The sequence below is a fragment of the Podarcis erhardii genome (assembly GCF_964252035.2).
Source record: "Podarcis erhardii genome assembly, chromosome: 13".
Lineage (NCBI taxonomy): Eukaryota > Metazoa > Chordata > Lepidosauria > Squamata > Lacertidae > Podarcis > Podarcis erhardii.
Genome location: NC_138502.1, coordinates 40,545,793 through 40,569,396, shown reverse-complemented (window position 1 = coordinate 40,569,396; position 23,604 = coordinate 40,545,793). Strand labels below are relative to the sequence as shown.

The 23,604-nt window shown below is 48.9% G+C and overlaps 1 protein-coding gene across 4 annotated transcripts in view; it reads right to left on the bottom strand.

Moving 5' to 3' along the window:
- ARHGAP27 (Rho GTPase activating protein 27) overlaps positions 1–16,374 on the bottom strand; it is a 68,608-nt gene extending 52,234 nt beyond the window's left edge. The window contains exons 1-3 of one of the 4 annotated variants that reach the window (XM_081837712.1): positions 15,046–16,373; positions 8,444–8,749; positions 5,864–6,673 (exon numbers count right to left, since the gene is read on the bottom strand). In XM_081837712.1, the coding sequence (XP_081693838.1) occupies positions 5,864–6,631 (768 nt within the window). In that variant the 5' untranslated portion in view covers positions 6,632–6,673; positions 8,444–8,749; positions 15,046–16,373. Of the gene's footprint in view, positions 1–5,863; positions 6,674–7,902; positions 8,059–8,443; positions 8,750–15,045 lie in introns of those variants that run through there. The other 3 variants (XM_081837713.1, XM_081837714.1, XM_081837715.1) reach the window with 3 other exon arrangements.
- Positions 16,375–23,604: the final 7,230 nt, after the last annotated feature.

Sequence of the window (23,604 nt, the reverse complement as noted above, 5' to 3'; positions counted from 1 at the left end):
CAGCAACACAGTCTAGAAGGGGAAGAGTGACCAAGAAATACCGTATTTTTCGCTCTATAAGACGCACCAGACCACAAGATGCACCTAGTTTTTGGAGGAGGAAAACAAGAAAAAAAATATTCTGAATCTCAGAAGCCAGAACAGCAAGAGGGATCGCTGCGCATTGAAAGCAGCAATCCCTCTTGCTGTTCTGGCTTCTGGGATAGCTGCGCAGCCTGCATTCACTCCATAAGACGCACACACATTTCCCCTTACTTTTTAGGAGGGAAAAAGTGAGTCTTATAGAACAAAAAATATGGTAAGTCTATTCAATGATTAATTTGATCGGTCAGATCAGAGCTGAAAGACTGAAGATACTCGGTAGGGATAAATTTGGTTCAGTTCACACTTAAAGGCAAACTAATTTGTCTATTTGTTGAATTTACTATATACTGCTCTATACCTGCAGGTCTCAGGACAATTTGCAGAATAAAATCAGAATATAAAACCACAAAATACATAATCAAAACAACAACCCAATATTCCCCACCCCCATTTTAAAAGGGCACAGGATGTAAATCAAATCAATCAGAGGCCTGCTTAAAGAGGAACATTATTGCCTGGCGCCTAAAGGTGTATAATGAAGGTGCCAGGCGAACTTCGCTGGGGAGAGCATTCCACAGATGGGGAGCCACTGCAGAGAAGGCCCTGTTCTCATGTTGCCACCCTCCGGACCTCTCGAGGAGGCGGCACAGGAATAAGCAGGAAGTGGCAAGTGTCGTCCCCAGTGCACCAATGGGACACAGAACACACGCCCTCCACCGTCTTGAGAAAAACCTTAATCCTTCTTTTATGCTTTGGTAGCGTTACAGACTCTTGAGAGTCCCGTGGACTGCAAGAAGATCAAACGTATCCATTCTTAAGGAGATCAGCCCTGAGTGCTCACTGGAAGGACAGATCGTGAATCTGAGGCTCCAAGACTTTGGCCACCTCATGAGAAGAGAAGACTCCCTGGAAAAGACCCTGATGTTGGGAGAAGGGGACGGCAGAGGACGAGATGGTTGGACAGTGTTCTCGAAGCAACCAGAATGAGTTTGACCAAACTGCGGGAGGCAGTGGAAGACAGGAGTGCCTGGCGTGCTCTGGTCCATGGGGTCACGAAGAGTCAGACACGACTAAACAACTAAACAACAACAAAAGCTTTACAAAAAGAGAGGCCCACAGCAATGGGCAGGGGGAATTAGAAAGGGGCAAAATTAGACACGAATAACAAAGCACTAAAAAATAAATAAATCAAGACTTCTTGCGCTCCGCTCCAGCCAGCTAGGCGGGGTATAAATAATAAATTATTATTATATTATTATTTCTTCCCACCCAGGGCATCTCCGGCCTCTGCCTGCTTCTCAGAGCCGCTTTATCACACGGGGCTGGGCCACAGCTGCAGCAGAATCTCCTCTGGTCTGCTCTCCAGTAGCCTCTACAAAGTTGCTCAAGGGAGGAGGAGGGCAGCGGCAACCATGGGGCAGCAATGGGGTGCTCCCGCACAGCAGCCACTCAGGACAAGCAGCAGCTCATCCTCCCTGAGCTGGGTGGCAGCTGCCCTGGCAGGGAAATAGGGACATTCCGGGATCAAATCAGAAGCCAGGATGGCTTTGGTAATTCTGGGACTGTCCCTGGAAAATCGGGACACTTGGTGGGTACGCTACTTGCAGCCTGCATGGATTTGTATTGAAGTTATGTACAGTGGACGCTCAAGTTGCGAATATGATCTGTGCGGGATGCACGTTCGCAACCCGCAGCGTGTGTGAGTGTCTGGAGGCGGTTGGAGGATGGATGGCGGCTAACAGATTGAGGTTGAATCCTGACAAGACAGAAGTACTGTTTTGGGGGGACAGGAGGCGGGCAGGTGTGGAAGACTCCCTGGTCCTGAATGGGGTAACTGTGCCCCTGAAGGACTAGGTGTGCAGCCTGGGAGTCATTCTGGACTCGTAGCTGTCCATGGAGGCGCAGGTCAATTCTGTGTTCAGGGCAGCTGTTTATCAGCTCCATCTGGTACGCAGGCTGAGACCCTACCTGCCCGCAGACTGTCTCGCCAGAGTGGTGCATGCTCTGGTTATCTCTTGCTTGGACTACTGCAATGCGCTCTACGTGGGGTTACCTTTGAAGGTGACTCGGAAACTACAACTAATCCAGAATGCGGCAGCTAGACTGGTGACTGGGAGCGCCGCCAAGACCATATAACACCGGTCTTGAAAGACCTACACTGGCTCCCAGTATGTTTCCGAGCACAATTCAAAGTCTTGGTGCTGACCTTTAAAGCCCTAAACGGCCTTGGTCCAGTATACCTGAAGGAGCGTCTCCACCCCCATCATTCTGCCTGGACACTGAGGTCCAGCGTTGAGGGCCTTCTGGTGGTTCCCTCGCTGCGAGAAGCCAAATTACAGGGAACCAGGCAGAGGGCTTTCTCGGTAGTGGCACCCGCCCTGTGGAACGCTCTCCCACCAGATGTCAAAGAGAAAAATAACTACCAAACTTTTAGAAGACATCTAAAGGCAGCCCTGTTTAGGGAAGCTTTTAATGTTTAATAGGTTATTGTATTTTAGTGTTTTGTTGGAAGCTGCCCAGAGTGGCTGGGGGGACCCAGCCAAATAGGCGGGGTATAAATAATAAATTATTATTATTATTATTATTAACCCGCAACGGTCCATCTACGCACGTGTGGGTTGCAATTTGGCGCTTCTGAGCATACACAAAGCGTGATTTAGCGCTTCTGCACATGCATGATCACCGAAACCCGGAAGTTACCCGAAGTCATACCCGAGGTATGACTGTATTATCATTTCTCGCACACATGAACTTCAGCCGGCTTGCTCACTTCTCCCTTATGCAAGGGGGAACCTGAAGCAGACTGACTTCCCAAACCCCTGTATGCTTGTATCGCCATGGAAAAACGGGAATCGAAAATACTTCACGCCACAGCCATGAGAACAAACAGCCTTGTTAGTTCACCAGGTGAACTATATACATGGTTGTAACTACCCGAGATTTGCTGGAAGAAGTGGAACTCTTTGGCAACTCTGCCTGGTAGGTTTTTGCAGGCTTTGAAAGAAGCGCGCTCACTTCTTATCACTGGAACGACGTCCCAACTTGCCAGAGGCTTTTCCTGACAACACACACTGCCCTTTCCATGCTGCATCCAAAGGGAGAGATTCACAAAGAGACCTTTTCCACACCGCAGAGACAGGAAAAGCTGCATTTGTTCCAGTTGTGCTTTTAGGTTGCACAGGAACCTATCTCTGGGAAGAAGTTGGTAGCCGTGCACATGCCAGTGGCATAGCGTGGGGGGTGCAGGGGGGGCCGGCCGCACCGGGCGCAACATCTGGGGGGTTAGGGTTAGGGGGCGCAAATCCACGGGTTAGGGGGTGCAAATTACTTGCCTTGCCCCGGGTGCTGACAACCCACGCTACACCACTGGCACACGCAGATAAATCACATGGTGTTGCTTTTCTGCAGCTGTAGCTCAAAGGAGCAAAATCCTTTTGGCCTTGTGGCCCAGATCTTGATTTCCCCACCCCGCACCTCTGCTGGCCTACTTTGACAGGTGGGTGGGGCCTGCCAACTGTCAAACACCTGACATAATAATAGCATCTGGTGACTGACAGGTAGGGTGTCCCGCCTACCTGTCAAATATGGCCCATAATTGGGGGGGGGGGAGATAGTGACCAAGCAGAATTCAGCCCCCTGCACATCAGCTGATGAGTTTGGTCCTGCTTTCTGCAGGGATCAGGTGGGTGATCAGATGATCCAGCTGCAACTCTACCTGCTCCACACCTGACATCACATATGATGCTTGGGGTGGGGCAAGTGAATGTGGTTTGGGGAAAACAGTCTCACAGGCCAAATGCAGCCTGCAGACTGCCCTGCTGTCCCCCACCCTCATCAATTCCTGCACACAGAAAAGTCACATATCAAGAGAGAAGGAAGAACCCTTCTCTCTGACATGCTACCTTGCAGTGTTCAAGCAGCTTGTTTCATTCGTTCTCCAATCTACATACTGTCCGAAAGGGCTAGGCTACAACATTTTTCTACATCGGGAACATTACGTCGCTGGAGGATCCTGGGTAATGTGCATCGAAGGAAGAGTGCCGATGGCAAGGTTAACTAGAGTCAGGGTTTCGCCCCAGAGCCTCTTTTGCTACCATAAGGTAAAGGTAAAGGTAAAGGGACCCCTGACCATTAGGTCCAGTCGTGGCCGACTCTGGGGTTGCGGCGCTCATCTCGCTTTATTAGCTGAGGGAGCCGGCGTACAGCTTCCGGGTCATGTGGCCAGCATGACTAAGCTGCTTCTGGCGAAACAGAGCAGTGCACGGAAACACCGTTTACCTTACTGCTGGAGCGGTACCTATTTATCTACTTGCACTTTGACGTGCTTTCGAACTGCTAGGTTGGCAGTAGCAGGGACCGAGCAGCGGGAGCTCACCCCGTCGTGGGGATTCGAACCGCCGACCTTCTGATCGGCAAGTCCTAGGCTCTGTGGTTTAACCCACAGCACCACCCGTGTCCTGGTTTTGGTACCATAGCGTGCAACAAAAGAGGTGCCTCTGAGCGTGTGCAGAGTAGCAATCCTTCAAGGAACCCAAGTCAGCTCCTTCCCACCTGAAGGCAGAATGTCAGAATGTGTGGCTTACGAGCAATGGAATGCTAGCGCCGCCTAAGGTATAAAGGAGAACAGCAACTGGCAAAAGATAGACATAATACAGTACAAGGACAGGAAGAAATATAATGGACAGTAATAGCCACACACAAGAAGAACAAAGAGAGAGTCTGAAGGCTTCGCCTGTAGGCCTGTAAATTATTTGATGTGTTAATGCGAATGGAAGTCATTAAAACTGCAGCTGCGGTATAAGGGTTTGTTATTCTGACTGGTGTGTAATTGGAATTTATAAGTTTTTGGAACGCAGAGTTAAAGTAAATGATCAAATCATCAATTCTAGCACGCTGGGGGGGGGGCAACAAAATAATATAACTTGGCACCCGAACAACTGGCATTATTAATTGTATTATAATTTGGTAGTGACAATGAGGCTTTTATCGGGTTATTGTAATTGAAAACTACAGTATTACTCACTCCATAAGACGCACCTGACCATAAGACGCACCTAGTTTTTAGAGGAGGAAAGCAAGAAAAAAAATTTCTGCGCAGAGCATGCAAGCGGCTCTCGCTTTTCTTGCTTTAAACCCTTCCGTCCCTCCTCCCGCTTCGCTGAGAAGCCAGCAGAGCAAGAGCGATAGCTGCGCAACGCCTCTTGTTCTGCTAGCTTCCCAGCAAAGCGGGATGAGGGACGAAAGGGAGACTTTACAAGGGAGTGCTGAGCAGAGCCTGGCAGCAGCTCTTGCTGGCTTTTCCAGGAGGTGGGGGAAGAGATAGAGGGCAGCCCATCAGTCCCTTCCCCCACCTCCCGGAAAAGCCCCCAAGAGCCGTGTGCTCTTTAAAGAGCTACGCCTAGCGTTTGTGCTGCTCTTGGGGGCTTTTCCCTGAGGAGGGAGAAGGGACTGACGGGCTGCCCTTCTCCCTCCTCAGGGAAAGCCAGCAAGAGCCACACACACGGCTCTTTAAAGGGAGCGCTGAGCAGAGCCTCCTGCCTGCATTCGCTCCATAAGACGCACACACATCTCCCCTTACTTTTTAGGAGGGGAAAAAAGGTGCGTCTTATGGAGCGAAAAATACGGTAGTAAAAATGCGTGGCTTACCTAGAAAAGGCTGCCTCTCAGCTGGGAGAGTCAGAGATACAGGGCGTTAGCCCAACAACAACAAATGAGGACCTCCACATGATATTTTTAAAGCAAATATTTAAGGCAGATATTTTTTAAGCAAATCCCATACCTGTCTGGCACAGGGCTCTGGCGTACCCTGCTCCAACCTTTCCTCCGCTGCTTTGTGGAAGGTTTCGGAGTTGCTCTTTGGGAGCGGGCGAGCCGGACTCCACGAGGCTGCTTTGTACAAGTTCCCAACACCTGCCTGGCCGGGGGGCGTCGCGAATTTCGCCAGGTCGTCCAGGGACACCGTAGACCTTATGTGTTCAGAGGAATGGCTGTAGCCCACTGGGGAATAATCGGGACCTGTCGCGTAGTGAGGCTTCAGGGATCCGTGAGATGCACTGAAGGCAGAAAGAGTGGCTCTGCTTGCTCCGGAAATGGGCGACGGAGCGTTCCCACCAACGTCAAAGGGGATCGTCGTCCCAACCCCTGAGGAGATCGAGCACCGCGGGGAAGAAGAGGCAGCTTTCTCCGCATCTACCTCACACGCTGGAACGGCATTGACAAACCGATATTCGTACTCCGCTGGCGGTTCCTGGCTGACCCGGATAGAGGCCTCTAAGTTGACATTTTCCAACATGGTTGTGGAGGGCAGCTCCTCAGAGGATGGCATGGAGTGGGTCACAGAGCCCAGTTCCTTGACGTATTTTGCTGGGATGTAGAAAGGCCGGGCTTCTCTGTTCTTCCTCACGTGCCACCAGTGGTCATTGGTTCGCCTCAGAAGCATGTATCTCTCGTTGGGCTGTATTGAAATGAGCTGCCCGTCCTTCGCGGTGTACTCAAAGGGGTATTCCACCAAGACATATCTCTCCTCCTTGCCACCCAGGGAATCCATTCTTGTGCCCTAAAGTGGCTTCTTCGGAGCAGCAACTTCTTTCTGAAAAGGAAGAAGGAAAAGTTGGTGGCATGGGTTGAGATACGTAGGCCTGGAAAGACTAATGTTTGATGCAACTTGTCTGAGAAAATTAATGAGCAAACGCCTAGATTTTATTTCATCGGAACTGAGTGAAGATGGCGTCTGCCACCAGAGAAGGACTTTTGGATTGATTCGGCATAAACACCAGCGTGTGAGGACATTCTGCAAACAACAGACTTACCAGCTGCAAAAAAAGGAGAGTCATACAAATTTCACACAGAAGCACATTATTGTTTACTTCAACTCGCCTGTGGAAACAACTCACAGGCTACGAAAGAAGGAAGGATAACAACAGGAAGATTTAAAGAAGGAACTATTGGAAACTCAAGGCAGTAGAAACATAAGATGATTAGAGCCCCACTGAACTTGAAGCACGGGAAGCCCCAACAAAAAATTATAATTTGGCAGAATATTTGGATTATATGAGATGTATTTGTATAATTTGGAATACTTAATGTGATTTGATTGGATTGTTAAAATGGAAAATTTAATAAAAAATATTTTTAAAAAAGAGAGATAGGTAGGCCTGTGTGGACTTAGCAATGGGGGGGGGGGAACGGCAAAAGAAAGAGTTCTGTAACAAGCAGAATCCTACAACTCACGTAAGAGGCAAATGTAAGATAAATCCACTTAGTTTCTGTCAGGACAGGCCCTACCGTTAGGCAGAGTGAACTCAGGCACTAGGTTTTGGTTGCTGTAATGGCCGCCAAATTGTTAGTTTTTAAAGATATGAGTATTGTATTTTTACTGCCTGGGGTGGGGAGAGGTGCTTGTGGGTTTTTCTGTCTCAGGTGGCAAAACATGAGGGGAGGGCAAAAGGTACAGAACCAGCCTTTGTTTTGCCCAATTGTTTTGCCCTTTGTTTATTCACAGGCCAGAAGATAACTGGGCTGAAGGGTTCAGCCAGCCTGCTTATATAGAGCTCAACTACAAAGCAACAGTAACAACTTTCTGTAACTATCCAATCACTGAACATAATTTCAATTCCTTATTTGCATATGTGGACCTGAGTGAAAACTATCTACAGTATCCCCCTGCTGGCCCAGGAAGAGAACTTCAGTATATAACAGTTCTGGCTGTACCCAAATATTGTTTTGAACTGCCACGTCTCTACCCACAGTGTCACCCCCAATCACTCTCTCAAACCAGTTTCCCCTATCAATTTCAATCCACCCCTGCTTTATTCAAACCTCGGCTGTTTAAAACTGCCACTTTTTCTCCTTTCAGCGTCTCTCTCTTCTTGCCATACTCAAATTTCTCCCCTATTCCATTCCCCCAGTTGCTTCATGTGAGATAAAGGATGTGGAGTCCTCAGATATTCCAGAGTGCTTTACTCAAACCTTTACCATTGTTTAAAACTGCCGTTTTCCTGTTTCTTCCATCCCTGCTTTACACATACTTCTGCCGTTGTTGCAAACCACCTCTTTGTGACACTAAGAATCCTCTAGTGGGATGACGACAGCATTACATTTTTATGTATATAGGAAGAAATATAAACAGAAACACTGTTCTATTAGAACTGCTTGCAAGAAAATGCATACTGGGGCAACATTGCATATAAAAATACGTCTACCAAGTTAAATGCATGCAAAAATGTGCATACATTTTCATCCAGACTTAACCCCCTCCTCCCCACCCCCACCCCCCATCGCTGGCTAGCTAATATGGAAGGCAAAGCTTAGGATTGGGAAATATAGAGAAACTAGAATTGACATGTCATCTATCCCCTACCTGAGAGCAGCTTTAGGAAAACCTATTTCTTATTGGAGCTTCCAAAATGAGCAGCTGGATCATGAATCTGGCTGTTGATAGAAGAAACCCTGCTCTCTTGCTTTTCCTCCCATACTGATAGATGCTGACTTCTCCGCGTCTGAGGTGGTGGACTTCCTCCAAACAGGAGAAGGGCTTCCTCTTCGGCAGTTTCTCTGCTTTTTGAGTCCTGATTGGGGGGGGGGAGGGAATTCCCAGACTAGATTACACACTTGCAAATGGCGTTCCCGGATGAGGGCTTCAGGCCGAGGGCTTCCCAACACTACTCTGAAAAAAGTTTAAAAAAACAATTCATTTCAACAGTGTGCACTGAGAAATGCAATCAGATAGGTCCCAATATTAAAACTTCTCCGGTGGTCTTCCAGGATAACAATATGGCACTGGTTAATAAGTACTGATGCTTTTGAATTATGGTGCTGGAGGAGACTCTTGAGAGTCCCATGGACTGCAAGAAGACCAAACCTCTCCATTCTGAAGGAAATCAGCCCTGAGTGCTCACTGGAAGGACAGATCCTGAAGCTGAGGCTCCAATACTTTGGCCACCTCATGAGAAGAGAAGACTCCCTGGAAAAGACCCTGATGTTGAGAAAGATGGAGGGCACAAGGAGAAGGGGACGACAGAGGACGAGATGGTTGGACAGTGTTCTCGAAGCTACCAGCATGAGTTTGACCAAACTGCGGGAGGCAGCGGAAGACAGGAGTGCCTGGCGTGCTCTGGTCCATGGGGTCACGAAGAGTCAGACACGACTAAACAACAAAACAACAACAATAAGTAGCCTGGGCAAGTAGCAAGGGCTACTTTTGAAAACAGGTCTGAAGGCTTCTCCTTCTCCTTCTGAAAGCTAGCCATTTCTGCTCCCTCCATCTTCCCTCTCGGTTAGCAACAGAGAGGGCCAGTTTGCCCCAAAGGCCCTCAGCTGATATAGATGAAGTTGGCAATGTCAAACAGTTGCGAACACTAAGCCAGAAGTAAGTCACCCCACTGAGTGCTGTGACTTATTCCTGAGTGAGCATGCACCGAATTGTTGTGCAAACCTCCCATTTGGGGAATTTAATAAAGCATTCAATACGCCAGCCTAGTTTCTGTTGTGCAGCGTGCTGTTCCTATCCTCTGGACCACAGTGTGAGCTGCAGCCAACAGTATTATTTGCTTAGGCTTATGGCTATTAAATAATCTATGACCTGTGAAAGTGTGGGGAGAGGACAGTTATTATGATGATTTTTTTACTATTGGGCTGTCAGTATGCTTTCGACTATGTTTTTATTACATTTCTATCACTGATGTTTTGCAATGCATTTCCGATGTTGTATACTGCCCTGACATCTTTTGATAAAAGGTGGTATATAAATTGTATTATTAATAATAATATTAATATTAATGATCATAAAGGTAAAGGGACCCCTGACCATTAGGTCCAGTCATGGCCGACTCTGGTGTTGCGGCGCTCATCTCGCTCTATAGGCCAAGGGAGCCGGTGTTTGTCCACAGATAGCTTCCGGGTCATGTGGCCAGCATGACTAAGCCACTTCTGGCAAACCAGAGCAGTCATGGAAACGCCATTTACCTTCCCGCTGGAGCGGTGCCTATTTATCTACTTGCACTTTGACGTGCTTTTGAACTGCTAGGTTGGCAGGAGCAGGGACCGAGCAACGGGAGCTCACTGCGTCGGGGGATTTGAATCGCTGACCTTCTGATCGGCAAGTCCTAGGCTCTGTGGTTTAACCTACAGCGCCACCCGCGCCCCATTAATGATCATACATACGCCTGTGCTACCCTTACAAAGGATTCCTTACTGATGGTTAAGCAAGATGTATTCAAAACAAGAAGATGGTGTGGAAACCAGAAGGGTTTTAGTTTGCATATTAAATGGCAATTTTTAATAGCACGTTGCATTCTAGAGCTAACATTGCAGTGTGCTAACCAGTGCACACTGCTCTGATGCTAGCCCAAATGCCACACCGCACTGTCATAACAAAGGCAGCACAGTGCCTGGGTGTGCCTGTCTCGGGGCTCTTCCGTTTGTCAGTCTGTGAACCAGCTCTCTCTGTTTTCCTGCCTCTGTTCTCCCCCCCCCCTTTTTGCTGGGAGGAGTCTTGCAAATGGGGCCAGACGCTACAGCTGCGGCTGGTGCAGCGGTTTCCTGCGTGAATTGTAGTCTGTGACAAAACGATCTGCACAGAGCCAGGTTGCACGGAAGGGACCAGATCTTACTTGGGCCTTGCACTCCCCGTTACGTAACGGTTCTTAACCCGAGGTACTATTTCTGGGTTAGCGGAGTCTGTAACCTGAAGCATATGTAACCTGAAGCGTCTGTAACCCGAGGTACCACTGTATGTTTATACATGTACCACTGTATGTTTATACATGTAGCATACCCTTCAACTGTCTCGTTTTATGTGGGACATCCCAGAAGCAAATCCTGGTTTCTGTTTGGACCCTGGAATTTTTTTGGTACAACACTCCTTTTTCAGACTGATGCTCTGGCATGAGTCAACTGGGTTGCACCAGAGCACTAGAACAAAAACCGCTCATTTTTTGGACACGACACACATGGATACTGGACGTGACACCGTCATGCGTGACATCTGGGCATTGCGCGGCCCCTGGGGGGGGGAGCTCAGCCCCCTAAAATACATGGGGGGCACTTAAGTCCCCTCGGCCCTCAGGAATTGGTGCCCGTGCTGGATGTTATGAAATAGACCCCTTCATGTGGCTGCCAAACTGGTGTATGGCCTGCAAGCACACTGGCAACCGGAGCTACTCCTGGCTCAATCTCTCATCTGTGTTCGATGCAACTGACCATGTATCCTCCTAGTCTGTCTGCAGGAGATGGGTTTCAGTGGAAATGTTCCGCTCTTACCTCCAGAAACGGTTTAAGAAGGTAGCACAGGGTGTACGTTTCCGAGCACGATTCCAAGTGTTGGTGCTGAGCTTTAAAGCCCTAATCAGCCCCGGCCCAGTATACCTGAAGGAGCGTCTCCACCCCCATCGCTCAGCCCAGAGATGGAGGTCCAGCTCCGAGGGCCTTCAGGCAGCTCCCTCCCTGCGAGAAGCAAGGTTACAGGAATCCAGGCAGAGGGCCTTCTCGGTGGTGGCACCCTCCCTGTGGAACGCCCTCCCATCAGATGTCAAGGAAATAAACAACTATCTGACTTTTAGAAGACATCTGAAGGCAACCCTGTTTAGGGAAGTTTTTCATGTTTGAAGTTTAATTGTGTTTTTAATGTTCTGTTGAAAGCCACCCAGAGTGGCTGGGGAAACCCAGCCAGATGGTCGGGGTAGAAATAATAAATTACTATTATTACTCATATTCCTGCCTCTTGAACCACAGGGGGCTGCAGGGCATTACAATGTCTCCAGTGCTATTTAATTATTATTTCTGGGAATATGCTGACGATGGCCCAACTCTATTTCTCTGTAATGTCTGAATCAGTAATGGCCAAGGAGGTCCTGGGCGAGGTTCCGGTTGCACTAGTGAGCTGGATGAATGCTAATAAACTGAATCTGAATCCTGGCAAAATGGAGGCTCTGTAGGCGAGTTGTTCCCAGATCTGGGAAGCTGGTAAACTTCCTGCCCTGAATAGGATCATGTTCTTCCTGAAGGAGCAGGTTTGTAATCTGCAGGTGTTCCCAGACCCTTTGAAAGTAGTTTAACTTTTGCCCATCATTGCACAGAAGAGAGTTAGAGATGGAGGAAGTGGCCTTCTCCGACAAACTATCTCACTTTCAGCAAGCAGAGAAGTGAAATTGACTAAACTGCAGATGGGGAATAGGTCGCTTTCAAAAACTGATTTATTTTTTTTTAAGGACCAGATACAAAAAAAAGTGGGTGCATTGCTGCCGGGAACATAAATTAGCAATATCAAAAGCAACACGATTGCCAGAAACAATTACAATGTGAAAAACTTTATGGACTAATTCAAAACATCAAAGCTAACAAACTGAAGTCTCTGAAAGTTCTTAAATGAGTCATGGTGCTAGACTTTACGCAGAGGAGAGCAAGCTTTGTATAATAAGCAAATGACTGATTCTGATGTCGAACATAATCGCATGAGCACTGTTCCAGAGTATTTTTCATTCTCATGTACCGTGGTACCTCGGGTTAAGTACTTGATTCGTTCCAGAGGTCCGTTCTTAACCTGAAACTGTTCTTAACCTGAAGCACCACTTTAGCTAATGGGGCCTCCTGCTGCTGCCGCGCCGCCACCGCACGATTTCTGTTCTCATCCTGAAGCAAAGTTCTTAACCTGAAGCACTATTTCTGGGTTAGCGGAGTCTGTAACCTGAAGCGTATGTAACCAGAAGCCTATGTAACCTGAGGTTACCACTGTATATTATATCTATTCGAAAAAAGATTGGCTAATGAAGAAATTACATATCTTTCTACTCACAAGTGTTGAACTAATTGGCTGATGAAGAATTCAACGAAACAGTAGTTGTTATCCGGAAACACTGTTCAGCAGAGTTCAGAGCTGGACATCAGAATCGGACATTTGCTGATTATACAAAGCTTCACAGCTTGCTCTCTGCTGGGTAAAGTCTGGTATTGTAATTGTTTCTGGCCACTGTGTTGCTTTTGATATTGCTGGGAACATAAATTAATCTTTCTTTTCAATTTGGCTATAGCATTCGTTCTCTAGTTGAGACCAATCCAACCACCTTGCGACCTGGAAGAGTTGGAAGGGACACCAGCGGTCATCTAGGCCAACCCCCTGCAATGCAGGAAACTTTTGCCCAATGTGGGGCTCGAACCCACAATGCTGAGATTAAGAATCTCAAGCTCTACCAGCTGAGCTATCCCTGCTGTCACCTTTCAGCTCAGTAAGGAAGAGAAAGGTCTCGTCACATGTTCAGAGGCACTCGCCTATATGATTTCTTTACAGGTTTCCTGGACTGAGTTTTTGGCTTTGAAAACACATTCTGAGGCTGCTGGAAACTCAGGCAAGGGATTCAAAAGCTGAAAAAACTCAGTGCATAGCCACCTTCTCTAACTACCCCTGTACAAAAGGCAGGTCTACACAAAAAAAAACATCAGTGGAACAATTCATGCAAGCCAAACCACAATGTGCCACAAGCGCACCGTAGCGACAGGTGTCTGAAAAGCAATTGTATGCACATCTCGAGCAAGTGAGCCAAGCCACATCGACAGATGACCATCCAACCTTTGCTAAAAAAAACCTCCAGGTAAGGAGAGTATATATGTCTATATGTCACCTATAAGTTGGTCTATATGTCACCTTTCTACACTGAGCTGCGCCCAGAGCAGTTTACAACAAACATCCACTAGTCATCAAAGACAAAACATCAGGAGGGTGTTGGTTGTGCTCACCCTATTATGGCGAAATACATGCAATTCATTGCCACTCAATGTCGTTGTGGCCACTAGCATAGATGTATTTTTAAGAATGAATAGACAAACTGAACAAGGAGAGAGAGAGAGAAATCAGTATCTAGTAGACATGGTGGCTGGGGAAGAAACTTCCATGTTTCAGAGGAATGAGGCTCTTGTTTACAGATTCAGGGAATAAACCCTAGACAAAGAGCTTTGTTTTTCTGCCCTGCTTGCATCTACAGGGCTGCTGTTACAGTGCTTGGAGATGGCTGGATGGATCAGCTTTAGCATGTCCTCAATCCTATGCCCATTACGTTTTTGGTATGCATTTCCCCATTTAAAATATCACCGAAACCATATCGCAAAAATCAGGAATGTGTGTGATAGCTGTGCTCTGATCTGCATAGAAGTCTGTGCACTTCAAAATGCAGACCAAACACATTTCTTCTCTGTTCCTAGCAGGTACTGAGTTAGACGGACCTTGATCTGATTTTAAAAAAGGTTCTTTAATTTCCCTCAGTGCTTCTGAAGAGCAGATAGCAGGACATTGTTTAGCGTTCCGGAGAATTCAAAAAAGCTTGCATGCTCTTTTGAGATGTTTCTTTATAAAAGTATCTCCCCAATAGGGATGTTGGGATTTTTCTGATGGGCCGATATGGCAACAATTATTTTCTGTTTCCCGTCATGTTTGCACTGTGCGTCAGGGCACCATCGCTCCAGTTGCACAGACGAGGAGAACCGAAGTTTCTCCCAGGGCCATTAAACAATCCCAGCATGGCTATATGGGATCTGGACCACAGTTTGACCTCTCTGCCCCTGCTGGACAGCTGCCAGCCCTCCTGCCTCTCGAAGATCAATGGGCCAGAATTTGTGGACCAAAAGAGATTCAGGATTGCGCCCAGCTTCTCCATCCTCTCTCTAGCTCGCCAATTGAATGGGTTGGAAAATATTTGGAGGGGACTTTTATGTCAGGAGCAGCTGTTCCCTTCTGTGCAAGGAGTGCTGGCGAGAATCCATTTCTCTAACAAGCAACTCTTGCCCAGACAAACACACAAGCCCTGCCGAAGCTGATCATTCAAGAAATTCAGCTCACACTCTGAATATTCAACAGCTGGAACAACATTGGGGAAACGGAGGTCATTTTGACCTGTTTTCCATGCTGTCCCATCGCGGATTCAGCCAGCCTCCCGGGACTTGACCCCTTGACCCCACCCTGTTCCCCTGTTTTACCTGCTGGCTCACATTTTCTTAGTTTCCTTTCCTGTCCCGGCCTCTTCTTCGCCTGCCTTTCGATCCTACGCTTCGAAGGATGTCCCAGATCTTCCTCGTCGATTGTATCAGGAGCAGCACGGACCTGCCCAGGCCTGTGTGCCTGGTCTGAACCTGCCTCTGGTCCTCCCCTACCTAAACTATGTTGAGAACGGAGGAAAGGAGGGGGAGCAGAGACTGTCACAAAACAGATCTTTCCGTCGGCTTCCTCAGGAGAAGGAGACTTGCGAGTGAAGGAAAGAAACAGCAGCCAGGCAAGACTTTGGTCCAGCGGCTCTCCCCAAACATCTTCATCATCGCCAGCAGCCCAAGTCTGGCATTCAGCCGTCACCTAAAGGATCAAAATCAGCTTCTCCTTGCGGGCAGCAGCCAAGACGTCCGACGGCGAGAGGAGCGTTCTGCAAGTGCCGCTTCGACGCAAGCCGAAAAACCAAAACGAAGAGGCACCTCTGGGGAAAACAGCCGGCCACACCCCTTCCAGCTTCTTTCATCCAGGTCAATTCCAGCTGAGGACAGGTGCTCGCTTCTCCACCTGTCAAAAAGAGCTCCTTGCAGTCACCCAAGACCTAGTTCCATGACCTCGTCTCCTCCGACTCCTCCCCAGCGATGCCCGTTTTCGGCCAAGCCCTGCCAAACTTGTGCAGAGTCTTGCAAGAGTGAGGCAGGCAGAACGACAGGGCTGTTCCCACCAGCCTGCGCTGGATGGAGGAAGGAAGCTTCTGCAGTCAGAGGAAGTCTCCCCAAGGCCGGGGAGGTTGGGGGGAGGGCGCTGCTCAGTGGGGAATGACTCACACACCACCGCCAAGTGCATCTCTCTCTCTCGGTGCGTGTCCAAGATTTCCACCAGCCTCCTGTGCCACCCTGATTGAGTCACGGGCTTGTTGGAGGGCATGGATGGCATTCCGGCTGGGTTGGGCTCCTCCAGTCCCAAAAGGATGTGCATGTGCACGTTTATTTCTCTCGCGAGCAGCGGAGGAAGGCAATGAGGAGCCACACGTGTCTGTCGCCAGAAGGAGCAACTTACCTGTGCCTTTCAAAACCGAGGGCATGATGTGCTGGGCTGACCTTTGCCATGCCAAGGGGCAGAAGAAAGCCTCTCCCTTTGGGCAGGCAGACCGCCAAAAAGGGAGCTGTTTTCTGTTTCCCGAGCTGCGGAAGGTCTGCCACAAGCTCAGTAGGTGGTTTTTGGCAAGCTGCTCTTATCGTCTCAGCACCCACTTAGCCAGGAGCCTAGACACGCAGAGAGGGATATTTATAACCGCACAGGTTCCCAACGTTTGGTTTCCGCCAGACTCAAAAGTGAGTCAAAGAAGCAAAAGGCGGGAGCCATTTATAAATTTGTCATGCAGGGAAGCGTGAGGGGCAGGGGTGCCATCTAAGAAACCTGAGGGGCCAAGTGCGCCCCCCCATTTTTTTCAATAAGCCCCATTTTTCTGCGCCCTGTGGCAGAAAAACCTTTCCGTGGCTGTGATGGGGCCTACCAGCAGGTAGCAGAAGGTTGCCTCATCCTGCGTGGTGTCGGGAGATGTGTGTGACATCACTTGCCGCGTGTGTGACATCACATGTGCGCGCCGGACCCCTTTAATCTTGGGGGAGACCAGGCGCCTGTGGTGAAGGCCTTAGGTGAAAAAGGGTCAAGTGGGGGAATGTTTTTGATACAAGGGCCATGTTCCCCTCTGGTCAACCCTAGGCCAGAGGTGGGAGGGGCCACAGGCAAAAGTTAAAGGGGGCGGAGCAATGAACATTTTTTAAAAAAATCTTTGCACATTAGGCCAGATTCTAAACAGGCACATGCCTCTCTGGCCTCCATTAGGAACGCAAAAGGCTCCATCCGAGGTCAAGGGCACGTTGCAGCCAGACAAAAACATTGGGCTGCAAGCAAGGGCAGTGAGGGGTGTGGCCTGGAGAGAGGGTGTGGTCTGGAGAGAGGGTGTGGCCTGGAGAGAGGGTGTGGCTTGGGAGAGTTCAAAGAGCCTTTAGTGCCACACCCCTGAGTTGATTGGACAAGAAAAAGTTGGGCCCTCTTTCCCAAACTTCCAAAATACCTCCCCTGCACCAGAGAAATTCCACAGGCCTTTTTACTAAAGGATATATACTCAACAGGGACGCGGGTGGCGCTGTGGGTTAAACCACAGAGCCTAGGACTTGCTGATCAGAGGGTCGGTGGTTCGAATTCCCGCAACGGGGTGAGCTCCTGTTTCTCGGTCCCTGCTCCTGCCAACCTAGCAGTTTGAAAGCACGTCAAAGTACAAGTAGATAAATAGGTACCGCTCCAGCAGGAAGGTAAACGGCGTTTCCATGCACTGCTCTGGTTTGCCAGAAGTGGCTTAGTCATGCTGGCCACATGACCCGGAAGCTGTACGCCGGCTCCCTCGGCAGTAAAGTGAGATGAGCGCCGCAACCCCAGAGTCGGCCACAACTGGACCTAATGGTCAGGGGTCCCTTTACCTTTACCTATATACTCAATGCAATTTTCATAGAAAAAGAGATGCTGGAACTCACCGTGAACACTTCTTTTGTTTTCTTATAATGGCAATGGAGTCCACCTGAGAGGTGCTGCAACAGAATTCAGTTCCAGCGAGTTCCGGCTGGAAAAAAAAGCCCTGGATATACTCATATTGTCCTACATTACGAGACTGTTATTACTGAGATCCCTCCTTTGAAAAATTTGGCACATTTAAAGATGCCCTTTAGAGATGCATCGTTATTATCTGAGTGACAGGAGGCTGCTGTTTTAATTTAATTTTAATATTTTGGCTCAGGTGCAGAAATGTTTCCAGGCAGACAGGCAGACATTACATTAGGCAAGGGTGCCACACAGTTAAGTGGAGGCCTCTGCGGATCTGCCACACATCCTTGAGGAGGTTCACATACATCATAACCCAAGTCTCCTGTAGCATTTGGAAAATGGTCACAATATTGTTTCAGCAGGTCTAAAGCTGGGCTTTTGTTGTTGTTTAATTTGACTGGGCGCTAAGGGATTGACTGAATTGTCTTTATCACGGCCTCATTTTCTCTCGTTCCAATGAATATTTCATGCAGCCTTGCCCTGCTTCTCTCTAGTTTGGTGTTCTTTCCACCCCGCCCTTCCTTGTTAAAAATAAAACAAAATTGCAGCAGCACGAAAGAATACAAATACTCAGCAGCAGCAACCCAAAGCAGCAATTAAAACACCTCCACCACATAATAAGAATCATTATGTCGGTTATTACACCTCCACTGTAGAAACAATATGCATCTGAATACGAGGTGCTGGGAACTGCAGGTGGAAAAAGTGCTGCTGCGCATCTCTCTGTGTTGGGGAGAAAATAAGCAGGCCTGTGCGGGGGCCACGACTGAGAAGGCCCTCCTGCCAGTTGCCATCTGCCTCACTTTGGTGGTTCTCAGCAGACTTCCAAAGAAATAACACCTGGGTGGTAGCCATATGTTAGGAGCAGGCAATTCTTCAGCTACCCAGATCCCAAGCTATGTGGTGGAACTGGGAGCCAGTGCAATTGTTTCGGCACTGGGGAGCTGCCCAGAACCAGTCGGCACCAAAACAGCTGAAGAACTGAGTTTGGGGATGCCTGTTGTAAAGCAAGGTACCACTGTAGTTATCTCCTTGACATCTGATGGGAGGGCGTTCCACAGGGCTGGTGCCACTACTGAGAAGGCCCTCTGCCTGGTTCCCTGTAACTTTGCTTCTTGCAGGAAGGGAACCGCCAGAAGGCCCTCCACGCTGGACCTCAGTGTTCAGGCTGAATGATGGGGGTGGAGACGCTCCTTCAGGTATACTGGGCCGAGGCCGTATAGAGCTTCAAAGGTCAGTACCAACACTTTGAAATGTGCTTGGAAATGTAAGGTAAAGGTAAAGGGACCCCTGACCATTAGGTCCAGTCGTGACCGACTCTGGGGTTGCGGTGCTCATCTCATTTTATTGGCCAAGGGAGCCGGCATACAGTTTCCGGGTCATGTAGCTAGCATGACTAAGCTGCTTCTGGCGAACCAGAGCAGCGCACGGAAACGTCGTTTACCTTCCTGCCGGAGCGGTACCTATTTATCTACTTGCACTTTGACGTGCTTTTGAACTGCTAGGTTGGCAGGAGCAGGGACCGAGAAACGGGAGTTCACCCCGTTGCGGGGATTCGAACTGCTGACCTTCCGATTGGCCAGTCCTAGGCTCTGTGGTTTAGACCACAGTGCTACCATGTACTGGGAGCCAATGTAGGTCTTTCAGGACCAGTGTTATATGGTCTCGGAGGCTGCTCCCAGTCACCAGTCTGGCTGCCACATTCTGGATTAGTTGTAGTTGTAGCAATGGCTGAAGGCATACAACCTGGCCTTGCAGTAGCTGGGTGGCTGGCTGGAGGCCTGGGCTCGTGGGCGGCCGCAGCTGGCTCTGGGCCTAGTACATCAGGTTACGCCGCACCTCCCTCTTGGTGGCCCTGATTCCCAGATTGCAAACCTCCTCCTTTTGGTGGAGTGCAACCACATCCGGAACAAGTTGAAACAGCCTCCCAAAGCACATAAACACCCACCAGTCTTAATCCGAGCTGAGCTTCAGTTTATTGACTTTAAGCGACACATGACGGGTGCCAGGCACTCAACCTAGCATGCACCTGAAATCGGATGTAAAGGAGTAGTAGAGTTGAGCATCATTAACCCATTGATGACCTCTCCTGCAACTCATCCCTTGATGGCCACACTCAGGTAGATCAATTCTGGGGAAACTCCCCCCCCCTTTAGGGCTGTTTTCCTTCAGGGGTAATCTTGGAGCGGGGGGCTTGCATGACGTTCGGGTCACCATTTTTTCTCTCACTTCCTTTTCTCTCTCCCTGCTCCCCTCTTCCCCCTACAGGTTTGCTCGGGATGGGGCAGGGAAAACAGATCACTCTTGCCCAGAGCCTTCCAAACTGTGCGTCTCAACACGTTAGCGTATGGTTACCAGATGTCCCCATTTTCCAGGGACAGTCCCCGGATTTACATATCTGTACCCGGACAAAAACCGTACCCGGAATGTCCCCAGATTTATTTTAATGTCCCTAGATTTATATTTTAAGTGTTGTAGATTTATTAGTAGGGAATGAAAGTTGCGTGATTGGTTCAAGGGCACAAGACACATTATATGGGGACTTCCGGCGAGGCAAAATGGCGGGCGCCACGGCAGCGAGCAGCTCCTGAAGCCAGCCAGAGCCAACTGCGCTACCAGGCTGGCTCCAGGCTGCTGAGACTGCCACTGCCACTGCCGAGGGGGAACCGGGGACGCCCGGCGCAGCAACTGGGAGAACCACTGACACACACATTCCCGTGACCCAAATCGAGGCGGGAGCGAGAGAGCACCCGGCCAACTGCCCAGTGGCGCTTCGGGGCCAGGAAAACCCCGGAGCTGACACAGGGAGGAGGAGGAGAGAGAGAGAGAGGAAGGAGAGAAAAAAGGGGAGCCCTTACCTTGCCGCGCCACTGCCGCTCAGGAGGAGAGGTAGGAGAGCACTGGGAGGGCTAGCGCACCAAGAGAGCAGGCCGGGGCCCAGAGGAAAGCCGCGCAACAGAGGAGACTGCAGAAAAAAATATTTCTTCTTCTTTTTTTTACTTAAAAAAAATAACTTTTCTCTCTCTTTTTATTTTAAAAAAAGAGTGTACCTGGATTCTTTGAAAAAAATCTGGTAACCTTACATTAGTGTGTCGGCTGCAGTGTGTCGGTGTGTTGCACAAACGCTCCCCGTACTCCTCCTGGGGCTGGAAAGGGGTTAGTTTAACCTCCAGTTTGCTAGTAAAACTGAACTAGGTAAAGGGACCCCTGACCATTAGGTCCAGTTGTGGCCGACTCTGGGGTTGCGGCGCTCTCCTCACTTTATTGGCTGAGGGAGCCGGCGTACAGCTTCTGGGTCGTGTGGTCAGCATGACTAAACCGCTTCTGGCAAACCAGAGCAGCACACAGAAATGCCCTTTACTGTCCCGCCGGAGCGGTACCTATTTATCTACTTGCACTTTGACGTGCTTTCAAACAGGTTGGCAGGAGCTGGGACCGAGCAAAGGGAGCTCACCCCGTCGTGGGGATTCGAACTGCCAACCTTCTGATCGGCAAGTCCTAGGCAACGTGGTTTAACCCACAGTGCCACCTGTGTCCAAAACTGAACTACTGTGTCGCAAAATGGTGCATGTCTAAAAAGTGTGTCGCCAACCTGAAAAGTTTGGAAAGGTCTGCTCTTGTCAGAGGTCTGAGCTGATTGCTTGCTTGTAGATGACTTTCGAAATCAGGCTGCAGCTTGGCCCTGCCCCACTTGAAATGGAGGTTGGAAACCATGGGAGCAAGAAAACCCAGGTAGGTATGGCCCCACAGAAGCACAGGGCCCCCCAAACTCCAGTTCAGAGAGCTAATTCACAATGCCATGACTCATTGGCAGAGAAAACCACTCAGGGTTTCAAGAGAATTATTGCAGGATCATATTCCCCTCACCTCATCCTCCCAACACAGGTTATTAATCAGGGTGGCCAAAGCAGTTCCTGTGTCAAAACCAGGCCAAATTGGATATAGGAAAGGACTAGTAGCTATCAGACAATAATTGCTACCATCTTCTGGGCTCCAAGGCTTTTTGAGGACACGTCTGGGAATCGCTCCCAAAAATTGGCATCTGGGTGGATTTTTGCCAAATTGGCAAAATATCTGGGAAAACCTGGACATATGACAAGTGGAGCAATTTTTAACAAATCCCCCAAAAGCCTAAAAATGTAGATGATGTTCCCAAAAGAAGCTCAACAACTTTGACCGAGAACAAAACAAAACCTCTGTCCGGATTTTCACATTTGGGAACCTTAATTATGGGAGCGGGTGGGTGTGATCTTGTGGCTTCCTTCTAATGCTGAGATTTGACATGCCATTTTTCAACGTGACATCTAAAAACCACCCTCCCAAGCTGCTCACATTTCCTCATGTACATACACAGAGGCATCACTTCCTCTCCATACTTGCTTTAACTAAAACCACACCATTTCCCTAGCTGACCCATGCTATATTAATATATTTGCTTCCATCTCACATACTTACATCATTCCTGACATTGGTATTGCACCTTTCCTCCACAGAGCTCAAGGCGGTATGCCTCATTTTATCCTCTCAAAAACTCAGTAAGGCTGTAATAGCGATTCACCCAGTCACCAATGTGTCTTAAAAATATATATTAAAAATTCAATATATATATTTTTTAAAAATACATTTTTCAATAATATCACCTGTTCACGCTCCTTTCCTTTTTCTGTCAGAGTTACTGTCTTGTGTGAAGCACCTTCCTGAGTAGAAAAGCCCATGTTGGTTGCCTGGTTTCTGTCAATAATGGAAAAGGACTTTTGGTTTCTTGTTGTTGTCATGTGTCTGCTTCCAGAGACAAAGGAGTGTGTCTCTTGGGTGTGTGTGTAGCTAAACTGCTGGAGAATCACAGCACCTGCTGTGGCTGCAGAGACCCGTAACTCATACCCACTGCCTCTTGTGTTGTTTTTGCTGCGTTAGCAGCACTGAAGTGATCTCCCCGGGGCTTGAGCCTGCCTGGGCAGTGTGTCTGGAGGTCCTGGGCTGCCCAGATGACAAGACCCCCCTTCTCAGCCTCGCTGACGTGGTCCAAATGAAAGCAGAGCCACACGCTTGGCACCCACTTGGCTGCAGGAGTTGTCAGAAGGAAGCATACAAGACGCCATCCAACCATCTTATTGTTAGTTTCTGTTTGCCACTGAGCAGCTGCTTTTGGAGTCACAGGACTCTGTTTACATTCCAGGGATTCCAGGCTATTGGAAGTCTCACGGGAGAAGGGAGACGGGATGTGACGTTAGTGGTGTCCTCTTTACAATGTAGCCCAAACCTCTCGTCTCTTCCCTGTGCTGGGACCTCTGCTGAAGAATGTGCCTTGGAGCCTCATCAAAGGCTCAGGTCATTAAACACGTCGGGAGGCGATTCTGAAGGCTCGGCTAGGAGGAAGATGAGGCTCTATCAGCTTGGCCGAGCGCAGATTCTGACACTTAGGGCCTCCACTCTGGATTTGTGTAGGGTCTACTAATCCCTTAGCCCTTTCCTCTCCCGAAGATGTCCCACAAGACCGTGGGCATGGATTTTTGCTGCCAAAGCCTTGCTCACAAATGACTATAGCCGCAAGGCAGCAGAGATTTAGGACCAGAGTTTTCCTTCTCCTAGAGGGGTTACCTTCCCTGGTTAACGAGCCCCATTTCCCTCGACAACATGTGCAGTCACTGTCTTCTGGACCGCTGGACCCACGACTGGTCTCGTTTCCTCAATCTGCCGGAGCCTGTCTTTGCAGGCAGGGGATAGACAAGTCCCTAACTCATCAATGGTTTAAGACTGCCCTCACCTGAGTTAGCCACCCACTCAAAGCTGTTTCCCTGATGTGGTCACTGTCGCATGCTCATAGCTTCTAAGGTGCTACTGGTTAGAGCTCCCAAGGGCAGGGTAGGAACCAAAGGTGGACAAACAATGTCTCCCTTAACACCCAAACTTTGAAGGCAAAGGAAGCTGCAAAGAAACGAGAGCCCCCCAAG